Here is a 20,584-nt window from a genome sequence, read left to right on the forward strand (position 1 = left end):
AGAGTTCCAGGGCAGAATATCAGAGCCAAAACCAATTCCCTTCTCAATCTTCCGTTAAAATCTGATCTGGACCAGTTGCACAGTTACAGAATTCAAAATTGAAGTGTTACGTCGGCTTCGACATTGAAATGGCTTTGGCTCTGGTATGTTTTGTGACTGGTTGTGTCATAACGTTAGCTTACGTTATAAATTTGGCATTGGTTGTCATGGGCCAAAGTGTATTCTTTTGAATGAATTGTGACATGTGCATTCCTGGAGCGTGATAATTGGTGATAAAAATGTACTGTGCTTGCACAAAAATATCATACAGCTTTAGAAGACGCAACCTGTTTGTAATGCTTTTAAACTGTTTTTGTCAGTGTTTGCAATAAATACCCGTGGCTGACTTCTATTTGGTTTTTGCATGGTTTATATGGTTGGGAAGTGGGCAGGTTTAGGGTAGAAGTGGGGTTAGGTGCTCTAAAATATATATTAAAGTAAATATAATATGCATTTATAAAATTATTTCAGTTTTACAAATCCAATTAGATGCTTTTGCGTAATCATCACCAAAATCAATACAATTAAAAGAACCAAAGACTTCAACTACTTCCACTTTTCCACGACGTTCTAATTTATTGAGATGCACCTGTATCTGGATAGGTACAGTAAAAATGTGCACAGCAACAAAAATGTAATGATGCTGACAATAAATATTCTTTTAAGCTATGTCATTCTTTAGAGGCCAAGCGACAGACACAGTGGTGCAGTAATATTGATGTACTGTCGCATGTGTGCAATTCTACAATATTTCACAATGTGGATAAATGATCAAAATGTTTGTAAATCAAATAAATCATCATTGTGTTTGTGTCTTTGTGTGTGTAGTCTGTGCTCTGTTCTTTGAATATTTTTTGGAAAGCCTTGCTATACTATAGAAATGTTCATGCGCTGAACATTACCGGAAATGCCTGAAAAGCAAACAGAAAAAAAGTATATTACATCATACAAACAAAAATTGACAAGGGCAATTTCAGTTCTTGGAGGATATACGTTTATTTCTTAATCTGAGGAAACAAATAACATTATCATTTTACAAGATCATTGGCTTGGTGTTCATTAATGTCTCTAGAGTTTTGGCCACTTGGTCGACGTTCATGTTGTCCAGTGGAGAGCTGTGTTCTTTACCAACGCCTGAGGGAGAAAAAAATATTTATATTCAAATCTGGTATAAGTCAGGGCTCAACATTAAGGTTATTTTACTAGCTCAGTCAGGCCAATGGTTCAGAATGTAATAAAGCAAACATACAAATTACAAATATAATTTTTTTAGGTGTTTAAGGTAGGCGTGGGGGAAATATTTGATTCTTAGATGCATCACAATGCGGAAGTGGACAATTTAGAATAGATTCACAAATGTCAAAAATACATTTTAAATGTTAATTAAATGGATAGTTCACCCAAAAATGAAAATTCTGTCAACATTTTTCTACGATCTGGGTTTGATTTTCACCTCATCTACAGTTGTGTTCAAAATTATTCAACCCCCAATGCTGTAAATGGTTTTAGGGAATTTAGTGTACATCTGTAATTGTATTCAGAATGAAATCCTACAAGGACTTCTTAAAGAACCATTTGCAACTAAAATGACATCAATTAGTTTTGTTATACAGTAGTAAATGTTTCTTTTGTGAATTCTTCATTGACATAATTATTCAACCCCTTAAAGACTACCACTCTGAAGAACAGAGGTTCAATGAAGTGTTTTCAATCAGGTATTGAAAACACCTGTGGATATCAGGGAGCAGCAATAAAGCCTAATAAGCACCAATTAGGCAGCTTTAAAATGACTGTGATACTCAGCTCCTTCTAGACATTTACTGGTGTGGTTACAAACATGGTGAGGTCAAGAGAATGGTCCAGGAAGACAAGAGAACAGGTGATTACTCTTCACAGGAAGGGCAATGGCTATAAGAAGATTGCAAAGATGTTAAACATACCAAGAGACACCACAGGAAGCATCATTCGCAAATTCAAGGCAAAGGGCACTGTTGAAACGCTACCTGGTCGTGGCAGAAAGAAGATGCTGACTTCGACTGCTGTGCGCTACCTGAAGCGTAGAGTGGGACTCTACTCTACTCTACTCTACTCAGTGTGACTGCTGAGGAACTGAGAAAAGATTTGTCAGATGTGGGTACTGAAGTTTCTGCTCAGACAATACGGCGCACCCTGCATAATGAAGGCCTCCATGCCAGAACTCCCAGGCGCACCCCCTTGCTGTCCCCAAAGAATAAGAAGAGTCGACTGCAGTATGCCAAAAGTCATGTGGACAAACCACAGAAGTTTTGGGATAGTGTTCTGTGGACTGATGAAACAAAATTAGAACTGTTAGGGCCCATGGATCAACGCTATGTTTGGAGGAGGAAGAACAAGGCCTATGAAGAAAACAACACATTGCCTACTGTGAAGCATGGCGGGGGGTCAATCATGCATTGGGGCTGTTTTGCTTCTGCAGGTACTGGGAAGCTTCAGCGTGTGCAAGGTACCATGAATTCTCTTCAGTACCAGGAGATATTGGATGACAATGTGATGCAGTCCGTCACAAACCTGAGGCTTGGCAGACGTTGGACCTTTCAACAGGACAATGATCCCAAGCATACCTCCAAGTCCACTAGAGCATGGTTGCAGATTAAAGGCTGGAACATTTTGAAGTGGCCATCGCAGTCACCAGACTTAAATCCTATTGAGAATCTCTGGTGGAGCAGTTGCAGTGCGCAAGCCTAAGAATGTGACTGAACTGGAGGCTTTTGCCCATGATGAATGGGCGAAGATACCCGTAGATCGCTGCAAGACACTTGTGTCAAGCTATGCTTCACGTTTAAAAGCTGTTATAACTGTAAAAGGATGTTGTACTAAGTACTAAGATTGAATGTCACTTGGGGGTTGAATAAAACTGATAATGATGTGAGCTCAGAAAAGACATTTGTGGTTATTTCATTATAAATGTTATGTTATATAACACCTACACGTGCCTCTTTGATTTAATTGTAAGCAGGATGACTGAATGATCATAATCAATGTCAAACCGACCAAAACAATCAATTTCAGTGGGGGTTGAATAATTTTGAACACAACTGTATCTTCATTATTGCTACTTAGAATCGGCTGTTCGCTATAGCCAGTCAGTTTTGTCCAGTGCTTCACACTTAATCCCTGCACAGATGTCCTTCTGCCTGTGTGTGTCAGTCCTGTCACTGCTTACAGCTTATTTTCTCCTGGCTGGGGAAAAACGCCCTTGCCCTTTCCAACTATCTGCTGCCCAAACTGATGCTTCCAAGAGGGTCTGACGGCATGCTGCATAAATTTCCTATTTTTCTAAATAAACAGTTTGAGTTCACCTGCGTTTGCTTTTGGGTCATCCATTATTACATCGACTTAAATATCTTTTCATGTTGGACCCAGCAACGGAAAAAACAATTCGTTCAGCAGTCTAGCTACAGGGAGCTTTGCTGGGCAAGCATGTATAGGAACTGTTGTTTGGCGTGCTGTGGATAACCTATTAGCCCAAGTCACAGATCTGAATAGCCAACTTCATCTCTTGCAGAGCCATCAGTCTTCTCATGAGCACCTCTGAACCCAGTATAAACAATCCTCCATGCTACGCAGGTGAACCTACTTAATGCAGGGCCTTCCTAACCCAGTGGAAGGTTGTGTTCTCTCTTATGCTGAGGACCGCTCCAAGATCGCTTACATGATCTCTCTCATCATCGGACAAGCTGGCATCTGGGGGTGGTCTGTTCCGGAAGCAGATGCCTAGTGTTGTGAGCAGTTTGCCCAGTTCAAGGAGATTATTAAAGTGTTTGACCGTTCAGTCCACGGGTACGAGTCTGCTCGACTGCTCGCTGTCCTGCAACAGAGGAGGCGACCTGTGTCATACTACACCATAGAGCTCCATACACTAGCGGACACATGTTATTGGAACGAGCCGACCCTGGTTGCTAATCTTTTGAAGGGGCGGAATGCCACCCTCAAGGATGAGATTTACTCCTGTTAATTTCTTTCCTGCTTGTATCAGCTGATGGAGCGGGCTACCCACCTGGACAAGCGATTTGAGCTCCGCGCCCCGCTCGGGGCTATGACGACGATCCTCCTCAACCTGTCTCTCCTCAACTCATCACCACTTCCAAATCCTTTTGGGGGAAGGAGTCCATGCAACTGGGAGGCATCAACATTTCATCTGCTGAATACCAAAGCCACATTCGGAATTGTATTGCGGTGCCGCTGGCCACTGCCCACATTTCTTTAACTGTTTCCATTTTACCATCGCTAATAGGGTTGGGCCAATAGAACATGCTATCATTCATTGTCGATGGCTGACAGACATGACGATGTTGAGCCGGCATCGTGATTCCAACAAATTTTTCACTTTAGTCATGAACAAATATGAATAAAGCTTTAGGCCTAAAACCTCACACTGTATAGATCAGACCAGCCTGACTCTTTTTAACTGTGGAGCTTGCGCTGTATAAAGATGCGTCTCACTATTGAACTGTTTTATTGAATATGAAATCAGAATAACTAAGGAGCTTGCGCTGTATAAAGAGGACGGGCAGTCTGCATTGCTTGCGTGTATTAGTGTTGTCAAAAATATCGATATTTCGATAAATATCGATACTGAAATATCTGAACGGTACCAATACTAATTTCCCAAAAGTATCGATACACCGATCCTAGCCGAGCTTTCACTTATCTCGAAAGGCGCGTTGACAAACACCACACGTAACCTGCAGTGCATGTCACGTGTCTCGTCTCTCGTCTCATTCGCTCTGATTAAATAGCAAAAGTGAAGTGAATATAAATATGGCGTGCACGGCGCCACCGTGCGACTGCGTTTAAGTGCCACGTTAAAAATAAAAAAAATCCAATATTTCAAGGAAAAGGTCGAAATGTTACGAGAATAAAGTCGAAATGTTACGAGAATAAAGTCGAAATGTTACGAGAATAAAGTCGAAATGTTACGAGAATAAAGTCGAAATGTTACGAGAATTTGTTACGTTTCGAATTTATTCTCGAAATCTTGGATTTTTTTATTTTTAACGTGGCACTAAAACGCCGTAGTACCTCCGCAACCGGCTTTGGTTGATAAAGAACACAGCAGGAGTGCTATCTGGAAATATTTTGGATATGAAGCAAATGAACATGGAAAGCCGAAGGACACAAACAAGCCAATATGCAAGAGTTGCTACAGAGCAGTGCTAACAAAAGGCGCTAACACCTCTAATATAGAAAGTACCTGAAAGACAGACACCCGGATCTACAGTTGAAAGAAAAAGTATGTGAACCCTTTGGGCTTACTTGGATTTCTTCATAAATTGGTCATAAAATGTGTTCTGATCATCATCTAAGTCACAACAATAGAGAAACACAGTCTGCTTAAACTAATACCGCACAAACATTATACGTTTTCATGTTTTTATTGAACACAACATGTAAACATTCATAGTGCAGGGTGGAAAAAGTATGTGAAACCCTAGGCTAATGACTTCTCCAAGAGCTAATTGGAGCCAGGAGTCAGCCAACCTGGGGTCCAATCAATGTGATGAGATTGGATGTGTTGATTAAAGCTGGGCTGTCCAATAAAAAACACACACCAGTTTTGAGTTTGCTGTTCTGAAGAAGCGTTGTCTGATGTGAAACATGCCTCGCACAAAAGAGCTCTCAGAAGACCTACGATCAAGAATTGTTGACTTACATAAAGCTGGAAAGGGCTACAAAAGTATATCTAAAAGCCTTGATGTCCATGTGCCCACGGTAAGACAGATTGTCTACAAATGGAGAAAGTTCAGCACTGTTGCTACACTCCCTAGGCGTGGTCGTCCTGTAAAGATGACTGCAAGAGCACAGCGCAGAATGCTCAATGAGGTGAAGAAGAATCCTAGAGTGTCAGCTAAACACTTACAGAAATCTCTGGCACATGCTAACATTTTTGTTGACAAATCTACAATAAGGAAAACATTAAACAAGAATGGACTTCATGGGAGGACACCACGGAGGAAGCCACTGCTGTCCAAAAAAAACATTGCAGCACGTTTGAAGTTTGCAAAAGAGCACCTGGATGTTCCACAGCACTACTGGCAAAACATTCTGTGGACAGATGAAACCAAAATTGAGTTGTTTGGAAAGAACACACAACGCTATGTGTGGAATGGTCCAAAATTTCTCCTGACCGTTGTGCAGGTCTGATCTGCAACTATAGGAAACGTTTGGTTGAGGTTATTGCTGCCAAAGGAGGGTCAACCAGTTATTAAACCCAAAGGTTCACATACTTTTTCCACCCTGCACTATGAATGTTTACATGTTGTGTTCAATAAAAACATGAAAACGTAAAATGTTTGTGCGGTATTAGTTTAAGCAGACTGTGTTTCTCTATTGTTGTGACTTAGATGAAGATCAGAACACATTTTATGACCAATTTATGAAGAAATCCAAGTAAGCCCCAAAGGGTTCACATACTTTTTCTTTCAACTGTACATGTATTAGTAAAAGTTAGTTTAAATTAAGATCAATACATGTTTTGGAAGTATTCTTTATTGTTTATTCATGTTAACAAATATCTTTTACCATTAACTTAAGTTCTAAGATTAGTTAGATAGTTCAGTTCATTTTAAAAGTGTGGTCAAAAATAAATAAATATTTGTTTATTAAAGTTTGGCATTCTCTTGTAGCACCAGAAAGAAGATGAGACTTGACCAGCAACAAAAACAACACACTCACAACCTACACTACCAGCTGTATTTAAACAGCAAAGAAAGTATGAAGCAAACTCAAATGAAGCTAAGAAGCTGAACAGGGCTGTAGCAGTGTACATATGCATGGATCAGGTTCCTGTGTATCCTGTTGAGAAACCTGGCTTCAAACAACTTCTAATAAATAAAAATATTAACAGTTTTTTTCTCTGTAGTATCGAAAATGGTATCGAATATCGATATTTTTCAAGGTATCGTATCGAAGTTAGAAATTCCAGTATCGTGACAACCCTAGCGTGTATAACGAAGACACGTCTCACTTTATAACATCAGAATAATAATACAATCTAGCAGATGACGCGCCTGCATTATAATTGCCCAGCACGCGTTGTATAAAGAAGCTGTGTCTCTGGAAAGCTTGTGCCTAGATGCAAGTAACTTTGTAATGCCACAGGGCAATGCCATCGTCCATAGCCATGTTTCAATGTAGCCATCGTCCAATGCCAATTTGGTAGACAACGCCCAACCCTAATCTCTTACAGACCAGTTCTAAGAATGTAAAACCTCTCGCGAGTTCTGCTTGTCACTGCGCTTCAATCATGAAGACTATTTGGCCTGTGTTGGGGCTACTCCTGCATGCTGGCTGCAAATCTTGGGGTGAGAGGTTATCTCGCTACTATCAGTCAGAGATTTAGGTGGCTCATGAGGGCACGCGATGCATGTCATTTTGTAACTTTTTGTCCTGTGTTCATTCAAAACAAGTCTAGCTATTCTCGGCCCTCTGGTCTTCTCAGGCCGTTTCCATTTCGTCCTGTCCATGGTCTCATATGGTTTTGGATTTTGTCACAGGTCTTCCCCACGTCCAAAGGGAAAACCCTGTTCCCTGACAATCGTAAACCACTTTTCTAAGGTAGCACATTTCATTCTGCTTCCCAAACTTCCACCTGTTTTAACCATGTTTTTAAGATCCATGGCCTACCCTATGACGCTTCTGACAGGGGACCTCAGTTTGCCTATCAGTTTTTGAGGGAGTTCTGTCGATAGATTGGAGCTTCCTCCAGTCTGTCGTTAGGATTTCACCCACAAACAATGGGCAGGCTGAAAGAGCCAACTAGATTATTGGCCTTATGCTTCATGGTCTAGCTTTCCACAGACCCTTGTCATGGTCCGACTAGCATGGCTGACTAGCCCTGAGTGGAATATGCGTATAACTTGCTGCCATCGTCTCCCACGGATGACAAGCCGTTCTCTTAACCTATTCCCTTAATAAATTTATTATTATTAAATTATAAATTTCTTTGTTCTTGTGAACATGAAGAAAGATATTTGAAGGAATGTTAACAATTTTAATTTCTGGGACATCGTTGACATCCATACAGGGTTTTTCCTTAATGCCGCAACTGTAGTTATAAAAAATAACAGTCTGTTAAATGCAAGCAGCATGTCTTGTGAAGACAACCGACATCATTTTGGCAAGAGTCTGAGGCGGTGCGATATTTGATGGAGGAGGCCACCTCCAATTTCTCTATGCAAGAAAAACCCTGCCACAGTTGGAAAACCCAAAACGGTTTGCTTTCCGAAATTCTTAAAAAGATCTAATTTTATGTTTTTTTATCTACGATGGTAGTGAATGATGCCCAAAAAATTCTTACATTCTTCTAAATATCTTTCTTTGTGTTTATCAGAACACAGAAATGTATAAATGTTTAGAACAACTTGAGGGTGACTAAATGGTGACAGAATTTGTATTTTTGGGTAAACTATCGCTGTCAGTGATACGTTTTTGGAAATGCTGTTTGCACTAATTTATTGACAAATCAGCTGCGGTGGAGTGAATTAAATGAGCTGCTGCTTCTGCTTTTTAAAGTTGCCAGCCTACGCCAGCGTTTTTTTACATTTTCACCCAACTTTAATGGCTCACAGTGAATTTTCTGTAAAGAATATATGGACAAACAATATGTCAAATGAAAGAACAGAGTCTCAGTTTTTAAACAAAAGAAACCATATTGTTCTATCTTCATTTTGTTCGTTTTTTATCACTCCGTAGATGTAGGTAGGTTTCTTAGCACTTTCTGCATCACTTTGATTAAACAGCGGAGATAATTAATGTTTTTTGTCAAAGATTCCGACCAGATTACACTCAGAACAATCATTAAAAACCGCTAAAACATATGTTCTAGGTTCTGGGATTCTGTACTTTTTCCCAAATGTGTGTAATAGTGACACCTGCTGTATAACAGTACAAACATTGATTGCCGTAATAACTCGTCTTTGGCAGGGAACCGTTTTTTTTTAGATAAATCGTCAATGCCGTTGAAAGAGTTAAAGCAGGGGTTAAACTCTGAATAAACACACCTAAACAAGCTAGTGGACATCTTCTGGTACAGACACATTCAACTTAATTCGGAACTGCACAGATTGCATGGTGTATTACATTAAAATACCGCAGTCTGCCCCTGAATCGCTTTCAAAGTCCTTTAATTTCAATAGCCGATAGATTTGAGCAGTGCGACATTAAGTTGAACACAACTTTTCTTAAGACTTTGATTAGCTTGTTCAGGTGTTTATCAGAGTTGGGGCTACTGTACTGTACTACAAAATACAGTTGTGAAAATACAGTATGTGACATTTCAGAGACTAGAATAAAAAAAGTGCCAACACTAGTCTCACTTTGTTGGAAAATGTGACGGGATGTCACAAATATTCAAATTAGCACGTCAAGAATCGATTGTGAATCGATTCATAATACTCCGAATCGAATCTGAATCAAATCGTGAGGGACCCAAGAATTACCACACTTAGTTTCAGGTTGGCCTAACAGTAGTTACCAGGTAAAGCTATAAAATAATACTTTATATTATTCAGTGATATTCTTCAACAAGAAAGAGAGCTAAATTCAAATTCATGCATTCTTTTGTGGCCCAAACCTTCGCTAAACTTAAATGCAATGAGGTTGCACGGCCCATTCAACAAACTATTTATTTAATACAATTTGTAGGCAATAAAATAACAATTTATATATTTAATTCATATTAGTATAAATTTGTTATATTGCTAGCCACTAGCAAGACTGGTAAACAAACAAAGACCAAAGGTTAATAATGTATTTGCTGGTATGTTTTTCTTACCGTATCGTGCCCACAGTTTGGGCTGGACTCCAGAGCACTCCCGAATGAGGATTGGAAAATCAGGATTCGCCTTCTTTAACTGTACATAATGCTGCTCAATAAAATCCCTAAAAAAGATAAACATCAATGAATTGCTAGTTTTCAGCTAAACTGTGAAAGTTTTATGTGTCTTTGATAATATACAGAGTGAAGAACTAGGCCAAAGGCAAGTAATCTTAAAGGCAAGTTATTTCACGGAAGTAGGCCTGTCGACTTGTCGACTTCGACTTGTTGCACGATATATAAACTTGACGTCGGTAGTTTTTGGTAATGCAAATATCGCCATTGTGTTTATATATGCATCGTTTACAAACAAACATTTTAACATTGTATCCGATCACGCTGTCTCTGTAAGCGCTGCCCTGTGTGTCAAAACTGGGCAACACACGAACACACAAAATCACAACTCCGTGCACAGGCATATACGGGGCGGACAGCGGCAGGTAAAAGGCCGGAGGAGTTAAACTGTTTTATCTTGATAAATAAAGCAGTTTCGGAATAGTAATTAACTGGTGTCAAAGCCACAAACCTCCCACTCCGATATGAAAACAAAGGAGCGCTTGAACGAGACGCTCTGCTCTTTAAATACGGAGTTAACAAAAACAGCAACACAAGTGATTAAAATAAAAGACGCATTTGGAACTCGAGAGAGTTCTTACAGACAGTCAAGTTAAATATCAGGGCTGGGCAAAATGGCCAAAAATTCATATCTCAATATTTTTAGGAGGAATAGCAGTATACGGTATATATCCGGTATTTTTTACCAAAAGGAATAAATGGTTACTCGAAAATCAAAGCCTTTATTAAACCTTCATTTGAACAGTTTGTGAGCAAAATAAAATGCAAATACAGGGTTTCCCCTCCCTGTTTACAAATAAACAGCTTCACAACATATTTTACATTATCTAAAATATTTGATAAATAAAATACAATACAGTTTTTTTCCTCCTGCTTAACAATGTATACAGCTCTAGTGTGCTGCTATGCAAATAACAAAATAAACATAACCATAAAAAACATAACTACTTATGTATGGTCTTGGGGAAAATAGCTGGTTTGAGTTTTCATTTCCCAATATTCAAGAAAATGAACTGTCAAACTCATTTATGGCTCGCATGTCTTGCTTGACCAAAGATCGGTTGTTAGCGCGAAAAGAGACACTTTAGCGAGCCGCTCGGAAAGCTTCCGTCTGACCTCACTGTACATTTGCGGCAGAGCTTCTGTTGCAAAGTACTTGCGACTGGGTAAATGGTATCTTAGGTCAATTGTTTTTAGCAGTGTTTTAAAACCTTCTTGTTCCACTGTTGCAATAGGAACCATGTCTTTAGCAATGTGATAACCTACCGACATAGTTATATCGCACCACTTGCGACTTTTCGTAAGGCACACTTCGGGTAAAATAAGCTTCCAGAGAGCTTTGTTTCGGGACAGATGTTTTGAGTTGTGTGGTCTTCGTGGGCGAAGTTGTAGCACGAAGTTGTAAACACTCATCGTACTGCACTTTATGGTAATTTTGTAAGTGTGGAAGAGATTTGATGTGCTTCTACATTTTGATACAACGAATTTATTACATTCCCTACAGATTTGCTGTTTTTGCCTCTCATCGGAACTTTTAAATCCAAACCACCTCCAAATGAGTGAACCATTTTTTTTTTTTTACTAGCCAGTAAGTTTTCTGTAGTGTTGACCGGCAGCACGTGTTCCTCCATGTCGCATGCTACCTTGTGTGCTGGAGCAGGCAAGCGGCCGCGATCTGGTTCGTGCAGAGCGAGCGCGTGCACAGTATCAAACCATATCGATATGAACGATATAGGCTAATCCCGCATCGCGTTGGGTAAACATATCGATATATCCCTCCAACTCGGTATACCTCCAGCCCTATTAAATATGACATGTCACATGTATAAATACACCTTAGACGAATTTCATGCACTGTTTTTGTTCCTTTGAAGGGCACTTCATGAATGGAAAAGTCGTTCCAGATAGAGACATTGTTTTGCGTTGGTCATTTTGGCAAGTAATACATTTCCCATCATCGGGTATCTGTTTTCAATTATCGGATTCACCGATAAGCTCCGCCATCTTGTGGCCGTTTAGAGAAGTGCATGCAGGACCATCACTGCATAGAGCCACTGAACAGAGACACATTAGTAACAGTGCACTTTATTTTCACTCTTTCAGACCCCTCCATTTATTGGTGTATATATGCAAATGTTTTGCCTTGTATGAAGAAGGGAGTGATTGATCAGTGTGTCAAAAACAGTATTACAGTTAATAAATATATGTTCTGCATATCGGGTATCAGGCACATAAACATGCAAATAATCTGTATCTGTAACGGTTTATAAAAACAATATCGATCGATCACTACAAAATATATTTTATTTGTTCATTTGTTATGGGTAATTAGCATATTTGTGACGTCGTCACGTCGTTTTAGTGTTAGCACTTATCTGTTTTTCATCTACTGTTGTATCGGTCACATTATACTGTTTTTTACAATGGGATGCCACCAGCAGTCACGTTCACCGCTGCTTAAATTTCACAACACTGTACATCTACATTCAGGGCTCTAGAGTGCAACCTTATTTTTCAATGATGCGACTAAAAATAATCAGAGGTCGCACCAGTGCGACCAGCCGTTTAAGAGAGAAAAAAAGTCTCCGCAACTCTAAAAGTCTCCCTGTGATTCAACAGACAGACACACATTAGGCCCATATTGTGGTCTAAACCAATCAGAAATGGTGAAGGGCGGACCCCCCTCTGATTGGCAGTGGTCCAGATATTCCTGTACGTGTGTGTACCAGAGGTCGCGTTAACCGAAAATTCTCTGTCATTGACGTATTCTTTTACCAATGACGGAAAAATCTGAAGGCCGTCCGTCATTTTGGCGGATAGCGACTCCCCTTCTATGTCCTGATTTATATGAAGAGAAAAACACATAAGAGAAGCCATTTTCCTCAGTTTTTCGTGCTCTTTATCATTCAGATGCGTTTCCTGTAAGTACACTATATGGGCTTGTTCTTTTTTCATTTTAGATAAAATCTTACTGCGTTTAACTGGATTCAACATCCCATTGACATTAAACGAGATTATTTTAACTTTGTCTCTAACCATATGCATCTAAAGGCAATGTATTAACCAACTCAGATAAACCGAACTTAATTGATCTACTCCCTGTATAAAGAAGAACAAAAAAACACGCATAACAGACAAATGAAAAACAATGATATGATTCCAAGGTTGGGGTCTCTAATAGATGACCCTGAGCTGAGCTAGATGGAACTTCTAGCTGTGGGGGAAAATCTCTCTCCCATTCGGGTCGAGGGCCCCCATTGCAGCATTCACAAAAGTAAATGTAAAGTTCAGTGTTTATTTTGCCAAAAAAAACCTTGTATATTCCTCCTTTCTATATATTTTCATCTAATTTGGGGAGAAGGGATGTCCACAAAATAAGTAATAAATGACATTGAAAAAAAAAAAAAAAAAAAAGAGAGAAATTAACATTACCGCATATCTCTCGAAGTGAATATCTTTTTCAGGGTTACTTAGCTCACCAGAAGTTTGAAATTAGTCCAAACTTAGAGATCTTCTGGAGGGGACAGGAGCCCTCTTCTGTAAACTTGCAGTCGCTCCCTTATATTCTTCTCTCGTTCTTTTTCCACTCCCTTTTGTCTCAGGTCTCTAACCGTTTCCCAGACGGTGTGGGATAGCTGCTCCGCTAGGGTCTCCCTCAGCGTGATTACATTGATGGGCAGTCCCCTATCTTTCATGTCTGTGGTTGCCTCCTCTGCCGACTGGTACAGTCGTGTCCCGTCATCATAAAACACGCGTAGTTTAGCGGGGAACGGGGTCTGAAACCGGATCTGTTTCTGATTTAACACTCGTTTAGCTTCAGAGTATTCCTTACGTTTCTGAAGAATTGACGGGGGGTAGTCTTGGTCAAAGTATATTGGTCTCTCATTCAAAAACACCTTCTTTTTTGCCCAAGCTTTGCGCATAATCTCTTCTTTAATTTTGTAGCGGTGGAATTTTATTATAATTGACCGTGGTTTATCTCCCCCGTTGCCGGAGGGTTTTGGGGCTAGCGCGCGGTGAGCTCTCTCGATGCCAAGGTCCGTAGTCGGAGGTATCTCTAGTGTATCTTGCAGTAACTTTTCCACAAACATCGTCGTTGACGTGCCCTCCGATCCTTCGGGAACATTGTAGAGCCTTATGTTCTCCTTTCTGGATCTGCCTTCTTGGTCGAGTAATTTGGTTTCTTGTTGATTGATGATTTTTATCATCTTGCTCATCACCTGCTCCACATTTTGAACGTGATCTTCTACTTTGCCGATTCGCGTTTCTGCCTCTGCCAATTTTTGATTAACACTGGTGATTTCTGAGATAATTTCGGTTAGTTGTTGTTTGGTGTCTTTGCGAAAGTCCCTTATCTCCTCCAGAACTTTTGTTAAACTTGCCGCCTCACTCGGTTGAGGGCTCGCGTTAGCTTCGCCATCTTGTACCCGCGTAGGAGAGCTGTTCGCTGTGTTTTCTTCGTTTGCAGTTTCTCCAGCGGTGTATTTTTTGTTTCCATCTCTTCTTCCCATTCTTGCCCCACTTTGAGCGAAACAGAATCAAAAAAAGTTATATTTGATAACTTAACGGGGCAGTTAATTAGTTTTCCCGGAGGAGCTGTTGTTTAGGCTGCCATTCGGAGTGATGACGTCACCGGAACCACGCCACCACCATGTTTGACAGAGGGGATGGTGTGTTCAGGGTGGTGAAACAAAACGTTTTGCATTGTTGCCAAAAAGTTTGAATTTGGTTTCATCTGACCAGAGCACCTTCTTCCACATGTTTGGTGTCTCCCAGGTGGCTTGTGGCTTTCTTCTTGCCACTCTTCCATAAAGGCCAGATTTGTGCAGTATACGACTGATTGTTGTCCTATGGAAAGAGTCTACCACCTCAGCTGTAGATCTCTTCAGTTCATCCAGAGTGATTATGGGACTCTTGGCTGCATCTCTGATCAGTCTTCTCCTTGTATGAGCTGAAAGTTTAGAGGGACGGCCAGGTCTCGGTAGATTTGCAGTGGTCTGATACTCCTTCCATTTCAATATTATTGCTTGCACAGTGCTCCTTGGGATGTTTAAAGCTTGGGAAATCTTTTTGTATCCAAATCCGGCTTTAAACTTCTCCACAACAGTATCTCGGACCTGCCTGGTGTGCTCCTTGTTCTTCATGATGCTCTCTGCGCTTTAAACGGACCTCTGAGACTATCACAGTGCAGGTACATTTATACGGAGATTTGATTACACACAGGTGTAGGGATGGGCATTTAAAGCAAAAATAATATTCGAAGATCGATGAGAACTATTCGAAAATTATTCGAAATTCGCACACCTCCCCCACATGGACGCATTTACAGTATTATACACACACAGACGGAGAGAGAGAGAGAACATTTACGCTTTAAATCCGCATGACGGCACACTGCATTATGTATTATGGAATAGGCAATCTTACATAAAGCAATACATTAAAATAACGTGCTGAAACATTAATATATTAACAACCGAATGACGGCACTTATTAACAGTACGTCGATCAGAATCAACCTCTTATAATGCTAGAACATTACCTTGTCAAATATGAGCATGCACATTTATACCAACTAAAAAACAGTGCGATTGATCAAAGAAAATATATTAAAGCCATAAAGATTTTAGACCAGACTTAACACGCGTTAAAACATATTAACCGAATGACGTCATTTATTAACAGTTCGGAACGATTTCATGAATAATTAGCTCAAAAGGCTTCAGTTTCTATTGTCATGAAAAAGTTTCTCCAGTCTGGCAGTGATGTTTTTTCTAGACGGAACAGTAAATTCAGGCTGTACAAACTCCATAAGATTTTTAAAACACTCTCCTCCGACAAAGCCGATCGGAATCATATCTTTAGCGATCATCTTGCTAGTTAGTGCCGTTATTTGCTCCAACCGTCTGGCATCCAAATTGGTTGTTATGACCATAAACTAGCAACTGATTGCTGACCTGTGGATGGACCTGCTTGGTGCTTCGCCCTCAAATGATTGTGCATCGTAGTTGTGTATCCATGATAAGTCAGCTTTGCATTCCAGAGTTTGCACTGCACTTTATTGTCATTCGTTTCATTAAAGGACCCCACACAGAACACATTTTTGACATCGTCTCAATTTATCGTTTCCTTTATGTCACGCGGGTCTACAGTGTGCGTAACTTCGTTACCAATTCTTGTGGGAAAATGTTTTGCTTTACTGTCTCTTGATTGACAGCCTTTAGGTTTTAGGTGCGTCGTTATTGGCAGCGCCACCCTTTGGTTACATGAACGCGTTACACGTAAAAACACTGCGAATTTTTTAAGATCGCACACACTATTCGAAATTCTAGAGTTAAATATACTATTCGAATATTCGAAATTCGTGACTCATCCCTACACAGGTGGATTCTATTTATCATCATTAGTCATCTAGGTCAACATTGGATCCTTCAGAGATCCTCACTGAACTTCTGGAGAGAGTTTGCTGCACTGAAAGTAAAGGGGCTAAATAATTTTGCGCGCCCAATTTTTCAGTTTTTTATTTGTTAAAAACGTTTGAAATATCCAATAAATTTCGTTCCACTTCATGATTGTGTCCCACTTGTTGTCGATTCTTCACCAAATATTATAGTTTCATATCTATATGTTTGAAGCCTGAAATGTGGCAAAAGGTCGCAAAGTTCAAGGGGGCCGAATACTTTCGCAAGGCACTGTAAACGCGTTAAATGCGATGCCGTCGAAAATTTGGGTGAACCTAACTTTTGTGCTGGTGCACCTAAGAAAAAAGTTAGGCGCACCAGTGCAACCATTGCAAAAAGTTAGTCTAGAGCTCTGGCATTCAAGAGCGGCTATGTGCTTTTGCCCTTTCTCGACAATTTGTTGCTGTATTATTAACGCTTCTTTTATTTTAAATGCAAGTGACAGTTAAATACGAGAGGCGGAGGGCTCGCGCACGCACATGGAGCTCATTGGAAGAGATTACATGCGAACCAGAGCATGAGATCGAAGCTGAGCCATACGTCTCAACATTTCGCTCAATGATTGTGCAATTCGCTCAGATTACGCTCACCGGTAAACAAAATCTCGCTCTGATAAAAAATGTGTAAGGAACCCTAATTGTTTTCAGTTTATAATAAATTTCTTGAATAATGAAGTTTTTTATAAGAAAAGCAAGCGCTTAATGCAAGCGCTTAACCCAGCGTAAGCCTACCCAGAATAAATTGAACTGACTCAAATCAGATGTTCTGAAACCAAAAACTCAAAGTTTCTAAATTCCAAGTAAACAAACTCTAAATTCAAGGTTTAACCTAGAGTTGGTTGAACCTCCTTATTGGAACAGCCACTGGTGAAAATTTCACGTCAACAGCACTTTGAGAAATATATTTACTGAGAAAAATGGTGACGTGTTCAATATTTATTTTACCCGCTGTATATTTGAGTACAGATGTACATTTAAAACTCTTCTGTGCAATTCTGCAGATTTTCCCCAAATTTTGGGGTGAAATTAACTTTCTCCACCAGCCTTTAAAAAAAAAAAAGTTGCCAGCCAGTGCCAGCGTTTTTTAACATTTTCGCTAAATTTTGAGGGCTCATAGTCAATTTTCGGTAATAAATGTATGGACAAACAATATATCAAATTACAGAATATAGTTTCTGCTTCAAACAAAAGAAACTGTATTCTTCTATCTTCATTTCTTCATTTTTTTCACCCCTTAGATCTGGGTAGGTTTCTTCAAAAATGGAAAACTGACCAAATTTTTGTTATTATCTCAGCTGTTTAAAGACTCCACCCAGATAACACTCAGAACAATCATTAAAAACATATAAATTCTAGGTTCAGAACTTCTGTACTCTTTCCAAAGGTGTGTAGCAGCGCCAGCTGCTGTACAACAGTACAAACACCAATATTTTTTTAATGACGAGATAACTTGTCAATGGCAGGGAAAGAGTTAAAGACTTTTTTGAAAACAAGGTTTACTCCATAGGATTGCAATGTAAAACAGATGCTAGCAGCTCAAAAAAATAAGTCAAGTCTATTTTACAACGGGATGCCACCAGCAGTCACTTTAACCGCTGCCAAAATTCTGATTTATAAATGCAACATCATCGGACAAAAATCACAATACAGTAATTCTTAATTAAAGATGTGCCATCTGCCGTTTACCCTTTCTTGACAAGGTGTTACTTTATTACAAACCCTTCTTTGATTTTAAATGCAAGTGACAGTTAAAAACGAGAGGCTGAGGGCTCATCCTCTAGTTATTCGATCACAGATACTGTCATTAGCACGGATGGATAAAAAAATGTGATGCCAAATATACTTTGGCTGTAGGGCTGTGTGATTTGGGGAAAATGTCTAATTGCGATTTTTTTGACAGACATGACGATCGCAAATTAATGTTTCCAAACAAAGCTTCAACTCTATTTTGTCAATAGTGTGCCGCACAGTATGGGTATAGTTATCATGCTGAAAAAAAAATGGGCATTATTGATTTAGGAATTTCTGTTGTTCTATAGGTTGCCAATTTCCAGATTTCACCACACCAACATCCAAATCTAAATACCAGTGTACACTATTCTAGCTTTCATTAAAACAAATACAATGCTCATTATAACCCTTTAATCCATTAAATGTTTTATTGTATGAGTGAATTAATAAAATGGTAAATAGTTTACACAGTTTGATTTATACATTTTTAAGTAGGCCTATTTGGGATTTTAAAAATTTGCTGAATGTTTCATTTCATCGAAGTGAAATTAGTAAAATAGTTGGATAAAATTAGCATTTATTTGAAATGCAGAGCCAGGCGTGAGTTGACACAGGGTGTCCATATTACCAGATGCGCTTGTGGAGACATGCGGTGTGGAGCCGGACTCAAGTACAATGGAGACGCATCGCAAGGAGCAGAGACGCGCTTTGTTTAAACGGTTCCTCAGCTAGAGATGGGAGACAAGCAACGCCGGGCAGAGAAGCTCAAGTAATCCCACTTTCTCTCTCGCTTTGTTTTTTTTATAACTACCGTTTACGCAGTTCGCAAGGGCAGGGCTTATTGGGTATAACGGAGGTGCGCTCACTCAGATGGTTAGCAAGAATGCCACTCAAAGCCGGCTTGGAACAGACGTCCACATTATAGCTTCTAGCGATAGCAAATCGCAATGTCTCACATCGCGATTGCGATTCGATTAATCGTACAGCCCTATTGGGCGGCCATAAATATAATATAAAATTGAAGACCACTCTTGCCGTAAATGGTACAGTAATCGGACTGCTACTGATGACGTTTCACAAGTCCACAGGAACGCAAGTACAGACAAGACGCATTTTCATAAACGGCCAACAATTATATTTTCGAATACGTTTTACTATGTAGGACGGATAGTATGCGAACTGGGATTTAGTACAAGTGTCGTAACTCTGTATTTCAACGGCTCTGCAACATGAGGACTACTTTAAAAAAAATCATAAACGGGGTCATATACATGTGGAAAAAAAACCGGGGAAAAGACAATATCCAATGTTGTTACAAATATTTATAAATAATGTGACTGATTTTTAGAGCTCCTCGTAAAATCCCAATCGCTAATCTGTCGCCGTGTTTTGATACGTGCACGCTCATATCCCAATTTTACACGATCCCCAGTTGATCCATATCACCGCTGAATCAATACAATTCTGTCTAATTTACGCCACGGCTAAGAACATCGCTCGCATTCATTAAGCTCATTAGGCATATACCTGTTAAGTGAATATAACGATAAACACAAATTATGCATTCGTTTGCTTTAAAGAGAACTATTCTTCCAAAGAAAAACAAAACAAAACATCACTAATACACACCTGGCTCCCTGACTAGCAGCTGATGTTTGGCATAAATGCAAGCGGATCTCGCGCAGATTCTTCGACAAATTTGATCCGATCCCACGAACCACAGCTGCAGCCATGACTGTAACCTTCACTCTTCTTCTTCTTACATGGCTTTATGGCGGTTGATATCCAACTTCTGGTGCACTACCGCCACCAACTGAACTGGAGTGTGGAGGCATTGAAGGGAAAGATGACAAAATAATAATAATAATTCCTAAATTCTTCTTTCTAATCCTATTTCTTAATAAATGCGACAATTAGGCTATACATTTTATGTTGTTCTGCCCTTTCTTTCAAAAGGCTGCTTATATAAATTCCTATTTTAGCTTACTATCGCAAGCAAGAATTAGATTAGGCTACTGTTTGTACAAGCATAATGTCTCTACATACAGTTTGTGATAAATTAATTTTTTGTAATGCATCTTGAGGATGTTGAACACTTGTTTTATTATTGCCCTTATTCCCTTTCATTCTGGATTGCTTTTAAAATGGATACGACCAAAAGATTCCTCCGTAACACCTTTCATTTGGAGCCATGAGATATTTTACATGGGCTACAGAACCCTTATTTGTCTGACAAAGAAATTTATACTCTTAACTTTTTTATTATTTTAGACAAGTTTTACATTCATAAAACCAGAATAACGCATTCAAAAGCATCTTATATTACTTTAAGTCGCACAGATCTTGATTTTTATTTTAAAACCATTTTAAATGTTGAGGCACAGAATAAGAAACTTGAAAAAACGAAAGATTTTTCTTTCGTA

The 20,584-nt window shown here is 39.5% G+C and overlaps 1 protein-coding gene across 1 annotated transcript; it reads right to left on the bottom strand.

The window, feature by feature from the left end:
* Positions 1–922: 922 nt before the first annotated feature.
* Positions 923–19,919, bottom strand: ndufa2 (NADH:ubiquinone oxidoreductase subunit A2). The gene is made up of 4 exons (XM_056732019.1): positions 19,791–19,919; positions 9,854–9,960; positions 1,077–1,173; positions 923–950 (listed from the first exon to the last, which is right to left on the bottom strand). The coding sequence occupies exons 1-4, from the start codon at positions 19,892–19,894 to the stop codon at positions 938–940; spliced, it is 321 nt and encodes a 106-aa protein (XP_056587997.1). The 5' UTR covers positions 19,895–19,919; the 3' UTR covers positions 923–937.
* Between the last annotated feature and the right edge of the window lie 665 nt (positions 19,920–20,584).

Source organism: Triplophysa dalaica, chromosome 19, assembly GCF_015846415.1.
Source record: "Triplophysa dalaica isolate WHDGS20190420 chromosome 19, ASM1584641v1, whole genome shotgun sequence".
Classification (NCBI taxonomy): domain Eukaryota; kingdom Metazoa; phylum Chordata; class Actinopteri; order Cypriniformes; family Nemacheilidae; genus Triplophysa; species Triplophysa dalaica.